Genomic DNA, 12,352 nt, shown 5'->3' with positions numbered 1-12,352 from the left:
CGAGCCTGGGAAAGTGCTCCCATGGGCTTAGCACGATACATCACACAACCTGCACCTCTAGTTCCATAAGCCTGTAGAAGGTGATATCGTCCGATATCAAGTTCCCGGTCCGATGCCTCAATTGAGCAACCTGCCTTGTCCCATACACAGTCTTATTCGTAATGTTACGATAGGGGAGTATGACTCACACATTTCTCGGATTCCACCAAACGCGAAATGGTCGGTCGCCTGAATTTGATGCTACCGACACTGGACTGAAATAACCCGAATCGTTGGAACAGCGCCGAAGAAACAAATATGCTGTGTAAAGCTTCTTCGAAGATGACTAGTTCTCTCATCAAGCCGGCGGGTAGGGGGTAAGTGTGTTCATTTCAAACGGCTATTCACCGTCAGTTTAGCATGCTCTAGTGATCAGCGAGCTCGATTTCCACGCAAGGGGCCTTTACTAACCCCTTACTTTCCTATACAATTTATACGAGGCTTCGATATGCTAGGTATTCAGTTGTGCCATCGGTCGTAGTAGCAAGACATGCTGGCCTCGATTAGTTACAGTACACACATCATTCTTGCGACTTTCTGTCTCAAAGTCGACAATTTGGCTACTGCTAAATACAGCAGTCCAGAAACCGTGAGCATGCAGGATAGCGAATCACTCCCTTACTCTTTCCTATGGGCCCAAATCTACATGCCTACAAATAAATTGTTTGAAGAACTAGACGATCTATTTCTAGTGGCAATAACTCCATCGTCGTGTGTAATAGCCATGCTCACTTGAAGAAATCCTACCAAGAGGCTTAGTTTAAAGTAAACCGTTCGGGTAGATGAACTTGCAAAATTTGCAGAACTTATATAACTAATAGAGAAAGACCTATAACAATTGCTGGGCTAATTAAGACTGTCGCTCTGCGTAAAGCCGGCCAGGATGCAACAATACAATATTCATTATGGTTGAATAGGTCGCAAGTTTGACTTCCATTTCGTGTCACGTAAGGGTGCTGGATCTGAGCTCAAAACCCTTATTGCGACAATGCTATGGCTACACCGAGTGACGACTTATGGAGATCATAATGGCTTGTCGCAGTGTCGATGCCGAGTCTCGCCCTGGGTACCAGATCGTTATAGTCAAATCAAAGTCGAGATCTAAATTGGCAGTGCACGTAGAGTTCAGCACTGCCATGGTTTTGCTGCATCGTTGGCGCATCCCGACAATGCGATCAATACCCGAGCGCGTCAATCTTAGGAGTTTGACGCGCCTGCACGTCCTCGGATAAACCAAGTCCCATTATTGAGAAGTCAGAGCCCCTTTCCCCATACTTGCAATCGGTGGTCTTCCTCCCGACCTCCGCTTACTCATCGGCTATGCTGGCCCAAACGACTAAAGTAAAATCACGTTTTATTGGACAACACTAAGACCTGTGAGCTTGTTCCCTGAATAGACGCTCATCAAGTGCATGACAGATACGAATTTTACCAGGCTGATGGTGGCTACTCGAAAGTCCGCCTGCGGACAACGATTTTGCGGAATAAGAAGTTGCGGAGCGGAGAGCCGCTTGAGCAATGGGCCGACTGCGAAGCTCGCTCTCCAGTTGAATATCTTGAATGAGGTTCAAATGAGAAATAGAAGAGAGTTGAATAAGCTCTGTAATTGAAGCAGCAAATTTCAACGAGGGCGACAGCTCGAGGTGTCTACGGCCCCGTTTCTCCACCGAATTTGGTTGTCAGTGCGAGCCCGCTCCCGCGCTCGCAGGGGTAGCAAGACTCCGCACACCATCCAGCAAGTCTAACATGACACCGGAGGTCGGTATTATCATCGGTCCCGTCTTCAAGTAATACCGTGCCGACTGCAAAACGTATTTAAGCCTGGCGTCTTCTTCAATGTCCCTGGCGGAACAATGAGAAGTCGTCCTACAATTGCCCAGCATGGATTTCCGTAAACAATTCAAGATCATTATTGCCGGCGCCGGCGTTGCTGGCTTGACCCTTGCCAACATGCTTGAGAAATTCGACGTTGACTATGTCATACTAGAGTCACATGCTGAGATTGCACCGCCCGTTGGTGCCAGCATTGGTCTGTTCCCGAATGGACTTCGAATACTTGACCAGATAGGATGTTACGAATCAATCATGTCTTTGGCCCAGGAGAACGCGAAACTCAACTATGTCCGTGATGAGAATGGAAAGGTCCTTACTACCATGAACGACATGTCCGATCATCTCCTGAAACGGTAAGGAACGGAAAAGACCGAGGACAGAATTGACGCCGCTAAACTGGCACAGACACGGCTATCCCATGCTCTTCTTCGACCGACAATGGCTCCTACGGGTGCTTTATGATCAGCTGAAGTACAAGGACAGAGTTCTGACGAAGAAAAAGGTCTCTAATATCATGCCCACTACTGGAGGCGTCGAAGTCACTACTGTTGACGGAGACAAGATTCAAGGAAGTATCATTATTGGTGTTGATGGTATACACAGCACTGTAAGAGGCGAAATGTTCCGGCTTGGCCATGAGCTTCAACCAGGGTATTTCTCCTCTGACCAAGAGGACAAGGTTCCTGCCTACTACAAGTGCAGCTTTGGTATAGCTCAAGATGTGCCAGGATGGAAAGGAGGAGAGCAACATATTCTTACAGGCAAAGGCACGTCTCAGTTGGTTGTTTCAGGTCCTGAAAATCGAGTTTACTGGTTCTTGTTTGCGAAGCTGCCGATGACCAAGTATGGCAAGGATATACCGAGATACAACAAGGAGGATGAAGTCGAGTTTGTGAAGGAGCATATCAACCTTCCAATCACTGAAAACATTACTTTTGGTCATGTCTATGCTCATCGCCTATCCTCAACGCTGACACCGCTTCATGAGACTGTATATCAGAAGTGGTTCTTCAACCGCATCATGATCTTGGGAGATGCAGCACACAAGGTATGAAGCACACCCTTTGGACCCCCACAACTCAAGGCACGATGCTGACCATCCTATCTCAGCCTAATCCGATTGGTGGTCAAGGCGGCAACGGCGCCATCGAGTCTTGTGCGGAATTCATGAATGCACTGATTGCAAAGAAAAACACTCAAACAACCAGTCTTGCAGTCTTGACTGACAGAGAAATCACGGATATATTTTCCCAAACGCAAGCAGCCCGACATGACCGAGCGGAGGAAATTGTCAATGCTGCTCACAAGTCTCAAGCACTAAACGCATTCGAGTACCCGCTGCTTTCCAATCTCGTTTGGAAGTTAGCAGCGCCTCTCGCGGGTGATGAGTCCGTCTTCTGCAGATTAGCGGAGATCCTATTGAACTCGACTACAATCAAGCACCTACCACTTCCATATCGACCACGAGCTCTACCATTCAAGGATGAACTACCCGAGAAGCCAGTCGGTCGACGAACCTCGAAGTACGTCAAGGTAGCCTTTATCGTGTGCATGGGCCAATTGATATGGCTTGTTGGCAAAGCGTTCCGACTTCCTATCACCGATCTTGGCAGCTGGGCTGACAGCGGCCCAATGGGACGGCGCTGGACCGGCAGTCAAGAGCTGGATTGGATCATCGATATGTTTGTCTCAGTCTTTGCGTGCCCTCTGAATGGACGGAATCAGGCACCCAAGTTGCAATTAGTCTACTTCGTATCGCAGCTCATCTCCCCTCTGCTCATTTACACGATCGAGGGCTACCGCATTGGCAACCAAGGGACGCTGATTTCACTGCCTAGCCTCTTCACCGCAGGCATGCAAGTTCAAGGTATCGGCCGTATGGCCCCAATCCAAGCAGCTTTCAGCGCTCTGTCAAGCCACGAGCTACCCACTGGTCGCTTCGTCCGTCCTGAGGTAGCCATGGCATTGATACCCGCCCTGACTCTAGGCTATGTGATCCCGACCATCCTTGCCCTTGCTCCTGGTAACAATATTCAGAGCTGGCAGAACTGGATAGCGTTGTGGCAACTGGCGCCACCTATCTTCTCGACCTTGACTTGGGCTTTCTCCAAAGCACTTCGATGGCGGATTACCCGGGACCAATCCTCAAGCAGAGACGAAGCAGAAGAAACCCAAAAACTCGAATCCTTCGACCGCTACAAGACCACAGACGTGCCCATATTGCAGTTCGTGTACAAATATGCCTTCGCTCTACAGGCGACTGCGCATATCTCAATACTAGCATACGCATACTCTCACGATATCTCGCTTTTCAGAACGTTTTTTAATCTGCCGAACATCTTCAAACCCGAATGGAACCTTGTGGATCTCTCCTCGGAAATCAACACATTCTTCAAATTCGACCAGCTTTTCGCCACGACCGCAATCCTCGCGAGCAATCTGTATTCCGTGTGGGACCTGAGGCGCCTGGGATACATCAGAACGCGGGAAGCCTTCAACGCCGCAGTGGGTGTTTTTGGCGGCCAGGCACTCGTCGGATCCGGTGCCACCTGGGCAGCGCTGTGGTACTGGAGAGAACAGGTGCTGTCTAACCTTGGACAGTAGAGCAATCTGTGTCTCAGTCTTTTTTATGTACAAGAATAACAATTCCATTTAGAATCACGAGAGGTGGAGGTTTCGAAACAAAATATCGTATCATTATAACTTTTCTGTAGATTCCTCATGTTACCCTGAGGCTGTTACTTCGGCACAATGGATCAATCAGCAACAATTATTCCTTGATAGAAATGGGTTATGAGCCATAAGACCTGCCCCAGGAGTTTTGATCCTAGAATAGGCTGGTATAACGTGGAAAATAACGTAGTGTTTTTGCCGAAAGCGGTAATAAATATCCTTTACATACAATGGCCAATACTGTTAAATTCGGCTTCGCAGAAATACAGAAAGAATGAGATCATCTTGAACTTACCTAAGACTTTCGGCCTAGCTATCATACTCTACATCCAGTAACTACACCTACTTTATGATTTGGCGTCGGACTTATGATTGGCGTTGTTCGAAGCGTACTTGGATCCTTGACCTTGAGCTCAACCCAACACATATGGACCACAGTAATCACGTCCTTTTAAGTGGATCGCAACACGACGACGTCCGCAGTCCATATACCCATGTGGTCTGCCCGGTACTTTTGTAGAAAACACGACCCGATCCATGCTGTCCACCCCCACCGACTTCAGGGCTGCATATATAGTAAGGCGTCCGATGACGGCATCTGGCGGGAGAACGTGCGCGGCCTTGTGGGATGATGGATCTAGTGGACATAGTTGTAGCCTAATATCGGGTTTTTATTTTTATTTCTTCTTGTATGAGTACAATGAGTATGCCCCGGTGGAGAATTTGTGGACCGCTGATGGTGACGATGGATGGGTAGGATGGGGGTGCTTGCTTGTAAACTGGGGACCACCATCACCACTTCAAATATGGCAGGGCAAATGAGAAAGCACCGTATGAAGGAGAGAGGTAGAGGGAGAGGGATGCCGCGCCCCCAGACTCCACGACCAGTCCCCCGATTGCTGCACCGAGCTGACTCGGCCGGGTCGGAGGCATACGTACGCAGCTTTCTTGGCCGAGTCGACTGACCGCCTTGTGGGTATGGTAACATAAGAAATATCCCGTGGAGGTACTTTTGGTCTCGACTCGACTTTGAAAAGATCGTCGGCACCCGGTGTATGGACGTGTGCCTACTCGAACATGAACTGGACTGATGCTTGGCGATGGAGTCCACGTATGTACGTCTCTGTCTGATGTACTCTATCATAGAGCTGGCTTAGAAATTCTGACCTCGAGAGTCTGTGGGACGGCATTCATTTGATGAGCTAGTGTATCTATGTCATACCATGACCACCTGATATGCCGTTCAAAGCTCGGACTCTGGGGAAGGTGATCTAGCCATATTGTCGATGAGATCTCGAGAGGCATAATGCCCCTAAAGCTCCTAGTCGAAATGAGAGTAACTAGACTTGTTAAGCTTATGCTTCCCATCTTAAGTATATGACGGTTCAGTTCACTAGTCGTGGTCCCTTCATAAGATGGTAGTACACTCTGATTGTTTGAGTTCAGGCAGTTCGAGCCCGAGCGTTCGACCGGAGCCAATGGAGTTCGGTCATGATATTGCACGTTCATGCACGGGCACGGCAAGGTGTCTTCTGAGCATGTATATCAAAGACACTATGGGAGTTCATCTGAACACGACTGAGTATCCACAGCAGATACTGGCATAACCCGAGAAATAAGCTATAGTGTCTTAATGGTACACTAGTTATTTTACACCACGAAGACGAAGAGCCACGTGAGTGTCCGCGTCTCTTTCTCGGTAGCCCACCCGAGCAGAAAACTCCTTAGTGTTGAGCGCGATATAAAAGACTAACAGACTGACCAGCAAAAACGGGCGACGACGACAGTGGGTCTTTCTAACGTGTAGCCGCATGCCGTCATCTGAAGATCAGGCAGGGGTTGGCAGCCTCCAGGTCTGGGCAAAAAGAGACATTGGGAGATTCGTGAACCGTGCTGTTTCAAGGTTTGAGGCTTGGGAGCAAGAGACGCGCGTCCCGCGAAAAGGATTAATAAAGACACGCGCAGCCAAGAAGTGGAGCCTACCCCCAGACCCTTGCTCTCAAGGTTTGTACATAGTATTGGTTTCCCGCGGATGGCCGTGTGTCGTTCGATAGCGCGGCAGGCATGACTTCTTCCGACAGATATGGCTCGGCGATTGTTTTGCTGTTTTGTACCTAGAATGCGACGCCTTTTGTCGCCTGCGAGATGCGAGTATAGTACGCGTTTGTCATGAATCTGGCCTTGGCATCATGCTGCCGGCGACGATTCCTCCACATTTGTTAGAGCTACGGTCCGGTAGATGGCCATGCTGGCTACGATCGACGTTCTAATAAATGTTCGGACGACTCTGCAACGCGTGCTACTTTGTGCTTGGTGTCCATCGTGGCTGTGCGGCTGACAGGGAAATTTGTATTCACAAGACGAGGCCATCCCTGTCCAGTTGCCAATATAGAGAGTACTGTATTGTTTCCGGGACATGATTTAGCTTGTCATAGACAAGAACATCGTGGAGAAGCATATGTTCTCTACAGAGACTTCGGTTTATGCCGAACTTGCCTTTGATCCGAATACAGATGGTTCGCAGATGAAAGTTCTAGCGAGGTTCGCTTCATGCCGTTATGGAGAGTGAACCGAACGTGATATAGATAAACGCCAGGATGAACAGCGTCGCACTCGAATGGTTACATGGCTCTACTTCATAGCCCAATATTGATACTCCTTGCGCCATGAACAAACGGGATACCTTGTGGTCATGCCTACCGGTAGCCGTTACCGCTGTCCTCAGGTAAAGGATGTCTTCATGTCATGTGTTGCTTCAATACCCCCCCGGCGCAACACGACAGAAAGACGTTGGCTGTGGTGCGACGCATGTAATCAAAGATTGCGTCGAAGTTATCATGAAGTCACTAGAGAGGTATTCTGGCCTCATGCTGCGCATTCTGCATATTGATGATATAGTTTGGTGATTGCCAAGGGCTTGATATTGCAAGAACATGTCTCCGATTGGCCGTCCAATCGTACGGAGAGTTCTCCTGTGGTCTAGCACGACTGTAGTCATCTTGTGTCAGCAAGAATCACAGGGTACGCAGGTCCCGGCGACGAATGTCTGCTTTGTACATGGATTGCTTTAGCCAAAAGCTTTGACTGATTGGCCAGGAACTACAGATGCACATTTAAAGGGACGCGCAAGCGTTTTGGGGTTCAAACACAAAAATAGTCAGCCACGCCACGTGATCGACATCCTTTGCGACATCCGGTGTCGACTAGGCACTGAATGCCGACGATTGGCTATCAGTTTAATTGAGGACAAGGTGAAATAAGTATTTATTTATGATCGTTATTGATAAAAGTCATCTGAATGCCCCCAAAAAAAGTTGAGTGTAGTACGGCATTGATTGAACAATAATACCATTACTTTGGGCGGATACTAGAGCTTACGTTTGCAAGCTTAAGAGTGTCGTCTCTGCCTGTTTAAAAGACCGCTGCACTATGAGAGCATGGCAAGATATCGTGCAACGTTATGGAGGCCACGAAAAATCTTCTAGCTAGAGGTATAATGTAAGGCTGCTGTACACGATGGGTGCAAATGTACATAATCACGAAAATAAATAAAACAATGTCGCCGCTGAGAGATTAGGATTTACATTGTAGCATTCGTGTTTCCATTTGCCGCGTCATGGGCCGTAAGAGAACACTCAGAGTGGATGAGACAGGACGATTAAGCTTATCTTTCAAACCAGATGTAGACACACAGACGTGAGACAAAGGACCGTGATGCTCGAAGATCAATAGACGACAAGCTTTTTGAAAACCCCATCTGAAAAGCTGCAGGGAGTCGGTTCGCTGAGATTCCGGATGGGAGCGGGCAGGGATGGGAGCTTCCTTGTGGTTCATGTTTCCAGCGACAAGCACCGTCCGGTAGGCGGGTCAAAACGCAGTTTAGGACCGTCGCTTTGTGGGCAGCTCTTGTGTGCCTGTTAGTGATGCCGACCCACCTAAACCATTTGGGACGAAGTTGACGCCTGCAGAGATGGAGTTGTATACGAGAGAGAGAAATTGCGCACATGAAGACCGTACTTGGACCTCGGGGGATTTTACCGTCCCCATGGTTTAGCTAAGTTAGCGGTAGGATACTATTAGCAGCCTCATGAGGGGCCCTGATGGAGTCTCCATTTTACCAGTACCAGCACCTAACCATAAATGAAGCAAGCCCTGGGACCGGGGATTTTACATAGTATTGACGGCGACTGAACAACTGGCCAAGACATCCGGGGCGCGCGAGCTTTGAGCAATCGATGGCAACTTGTGGAGAGGGAAAAGGCCAAGGCGTCTCTGAGTACCTGTAAATACACTAGCCGCAGAAATATTGACAAAAGGAACGATTGCGATTGGCCAAGTGTGTAATTCTGACAAGACTTTGACTTGCAGCCGCGTGGACGAAATGACGAGCAGCAAAAACGGATAGGCAGAGGAATGGCATGACGAGTTCAAAGCGAGTCTCAAAATGGAGGATGGATGGGGGGCCTCAGCTGGAAAATGCTCCGCAACAGTGGAGCGGACCACTCAATTCGTCAAACTCTGACGGAGCAGCCTCATGCCAAGGCCGCGCTTCTAACCGTAACGAAGCTGCAGCGAAGGTGTTTCTAAGCCCGGACAGGCAACTCTCAGCCACTGTCACCAGTCGATCCAAGGCCGCGCCTCGTCATCGCCTCTCCCTGCAGCATCCAAACCCCCGAATTTACGTTTCGTCTACAGGGTACCAAGTACACCTGCATGTCACAATGGCTGCTGCGCTTGAGGCTGTACTTTTTTTGTTTTGTTCTGTTTCCCACCCTTCCCTTTCATTTCATTTCACTGCCGAACGGAGAGGCACGCTTACTGTAGAAGGCATGTCAAACGGCAGCACCTGAAAAAGGACACCACGATCCTGTGCTGCGTAATTACTGGGTTGGGTGCCGTATTCGTGGCAGACGAGTCAAAGAGCTCGTCGTCGGAGATATTGGACCATGGCGCCAAGAACCTTACGACGAGTCTGGGTCAGATTGGCAAAGAGCAGTCGTCAACTGGACTGCAAACCCTCCAGTGCTTGCGCACACCAGTTGGCATGAGGCACATGTGGGCAGGGAGAGACAGATCATCCGTCTGAAATGTCAGAGAACAGAGGGCTCACTGGACCACTTGTACGGATCCGTTGAAGAGAGGAGCGCCAAGTGAGAGGGGACTCCGGCCCACATGCTTCCCATCCCCGTTATCTCAAGACTAAATTGGTACTGGCCTCAGGCACATCCCGACATTCGTGTTATGTGATTGGCCAGCCCGCTGAAGAGACGCGCGTTCCCTTGAAAATCGAGGGCCACCCTAGAACCGTCTGGGGCACTTCTCCTGCGGGACTGCCTGTGCTCGTTATTGCACGTAATGACCTTGCGTCTCAAGTACCCGCGCTCCGGACAGTGTGTCCGTACGTACACTTCCATCTCAGATTCAGATTCATGTGTCTGCCTGTCGCCTGCATGCTGCACGCTGCGTACTCCTTTTCCAACGCTAAGTGCGACTAGGTTACCAATTGCCTGTCCAGGACCCAGCATAGGACCCAGGCCCCAGTTAGTCCCCGTCTCCCAAGCCGGATGGCCTACGCAACCTCGCCCTCCACTGGTGTCCACAGACTCTACTTCCCTCTAATAACCATTTTCCCTCCTTGAAACCCAGTGGCAGGCCCCCCATTTCCCGTGCTTCCCATCGACTGCTACTGTACGTAACGGTCCCCTGCCCCCCCCGTCGACACCGTCGTGGCCTACAGACGAAACCTCTTCCTCTTCACTCCATACAACCCTCTCCCCCCCGACAGCAGATATCGTCGACCATTCCGTCGCTCGTTCTCTCTCCTCCAGCGTGTGTTTTGCGACCGACAGCGGCCTTTGCGGAGGACTAGGACGATCGACGTTACTACGACTTTCTTAGGGATCTACGACATCAGGAGGCGAATACGACGAATGCAACCGTTGGAGACATAACGACGACGGGCTAGGCCACAAGAGCCTGTTCCCCGATTACCGTGCAGCCATTTCATTTATCAGATAGATTGATCTCTACACCACCACGCTCCAACTGCCCGTTGATCTTTCCATCGCTGGCCACCATCCAGCATCCCACGATTGACAGTGATTTTCGGTCCGGCCCTCAATCATTCGTTTCGATTGGTGCCACCTGGAACCCACGTCTTGCACGACTCATTCTCAACCGTCTTTACAGAACCCTATTCCCGAACCTTCTCTCCACTACAGTAATTAGAAATACACAATGGACGGCCAAAGCAATCGACCTGGCGGAAGCCAAGGTGACTATGGCGACGACTGGGCCAAAGGACTCACTACTCAGTTTGAGCAACTCATGAGCTCTCGGAGGAGGCACGATATCCGACAGCAACGAGCAGACAGGTTGCGGGCCGGGTCGCCAGCACTTCGAGATAGCTCGTCGCACTCTAACCTCAGAGCGCCGTATACTCCGGACCATAGTAGACCGACAACTTCGCACAGCCAATCGCACACGCAACCACCTGTGCCGCCCATGCCACCATCCTACTCGTCCTTACGCCACTTGCCCTTGATTCCGACTGCTCCAGCCGCCCACGACCGTGAGTCGCAGAAGTTTCGCAATCTCATGGTGGCATTATCCGCGACCCCAACCAAATATGAGAACCCGGGACTGCTCGACGAAGCATTGCAAGTGATCCCACTTGACAGAATATATAGCGAAGCCGAAGAGGAGAGCCAAGTATTACAAGCCCAAGCCGAAAGCATGGGCGACGGCCGTAAGCCGGAATGGGGTCATCAGGACTGCGTCATTCGGGCACTGCTGAGATGGTTCAAGCGAACATTCTTCACCTGGGTGAACAACCCTGCCTGCCCAGTGTGTCTTGCTCCTACGATAGCGAGAGGCAATACGCAGCCGACCCCGGAGGAGAGTGCACGCGGTGCCATGCGCGTCGAGCTCTATGAGTGCTCGAACCAGGCTTGTAGGGCCTTTGAGCGATTCCCCAGATACAGCGACGTATGGCAATTGTTACAAACCAGAAGAGGCCGCTGCGGAGAGTGGGCCAACGCCTTTAGCATGCTATGTCGGGCAGTTGGCGGCAGAGTGCGATGGGTGTGGAATGCGGAAGACCACTTGTGGACCGAGGTGTACTCGGATCACCACAAGCGATGGGTCCACGTCGACGCCTGCGAAGAGGCATGGGATAACCCCCGTCTCTATACTGAGGGATGGGGCAAGCAGATGTCTTACTGCATTGCATTCAGCATCGAGGGTGCCACTGATGTCACCCGCCGATATGTGCGGAAGAGCGAGCACGCTGCCGAGCGCAAGAAGTGTCCTGAAGAGGTCATGCTATACATCATGCAGGAGATCAAGCAGCTGCGACGGGCGAACCTGAGTAAGGAGCAGCGTTTCGCGCTCGAGAAGGATGACGCAAGGGAAGACCGAGAGCTTCGTAGCTACGTGCTAGCCTCGATTACCCAAGCTGTAACCAACATGGTTCCTGGACCATTCCCAGCCTCACAACAAGCTGCCGCGCCGGCCCCACCTACTCGACCACCACCGATGCCACAGTCCTCGAGCGATGACCAGAAGCTACCTGTCGAGCAACCCGGGCGACAAAGTGGCAACGCTGAATGGGTTGCCGCACGAGGAGAGAACGGGAGGAGAAACCCGCACTTCCAGGATCCTCAAGATCCTTCACGGCGCGGTTTCTAAGCGAAAGCAACATCTTGGCCATACACCAAATATCAAATTTGATTTGTGTCTAATTTACCACACTAAATACCCCATCGACATTCGACAAAGCTCGAACCATTTTTCAACATGTATCAAC

General features: G+C 50.5%; 3 protein-coding genes across 3 annotated transcripts; 2 read left to right on the top strand and 1 right to left on the bottom strand.

Moving 5' to 3' along the window:
- Window positions 1-1,920: 1,920 nt before the first annotated feature.
- BKA67DRAFT_520573 (FAD binding domain protein) lies at window positions 1,921-4,476 on the top strand (the record flags this gene model as incomplete). Its single annotated transcript, XM_046098193.1, has 3 exons — window positions 1,921-2,225; window positions 2,278-2,920; window positions 2,983-4,476. The coding sequence occupies 3 exons, from the start codon at window positions 1,921-1,923 to the stop codon at window positions 4,474-4,476; spliced, it is 2,442 nt and encodes an 813-aa protein (XP_045955901.1).
- A 1,691-nt stretch (window positions 4,477-6,167) lies between these two features.
- BKA67DRAFT_571374 (uncharacterized protein) lies at window positions 6,168-6,595 on the bottom strand. The gene has a single exon (XM_046103220.1). It carries the CDS (start codon window positions 6,356-6,358, stop codon window positions 6,191-6,193), a length of 168 nt encoding a protein of 55 aa, XP_045955900.1. The 5' UTR covers window positions 6,359-6,595; the 3' UTR covers window positions 6,168-6,190.
- A 4,187-nt stretch (window positions 6,596-10,782) lies between these two features.
- BKA67DRAFT_593469 (uncharacterized protein) lies at window positions 10,783-12,234 on the top strand (the record flags this gene model as incomplete). Its single annotated transcript, XM_046104949.1, has 1 exon — window positions 10,783-12,234. One exon carries the CDS (start codon window positions 10,783-10,785, stop codon window positions 12,232-12,234), a length of 1,452 nt encoding a protein of 483 aa, XP_045955899.1.
- Between the last annotated feature and the right edge of the window lie 118 nt (window positions 12,235-12,352).

The sequence above is a fragment of the Truncatella angustata genome (genome assembly GCF_020726525.1).
Source record: "Truncatella angustata strain MPI-SDFR-AT-0073 chromosome Unknown BKA67scaffold_6, whole genome shotgun sequence".
In the NCBI taxonomy this organism is placed as follows: Eukaryota; Fungi; Ascomycota; class Sordariomycetes; order Amphisphaeriales; family Sporocadaceae; genus Truncatella; species Truncatella angustata.
The sequence above is the reverse complement of the archived record's forward strand: the minus strand, read 5'-3'. Positions and strand labels throughout refer to the sequence as shown.

Bases quoted from the DNA above. Each gene is read 5' to 3' on its own strand.
- BKA67DRAFT_571374 (XM_046103220.1), bottom strand. From the start codon at position 6,358: ATGCGGCTACACGTTAGAAAGACCCACTGTCGTCGTCGCCCGTTTTTG.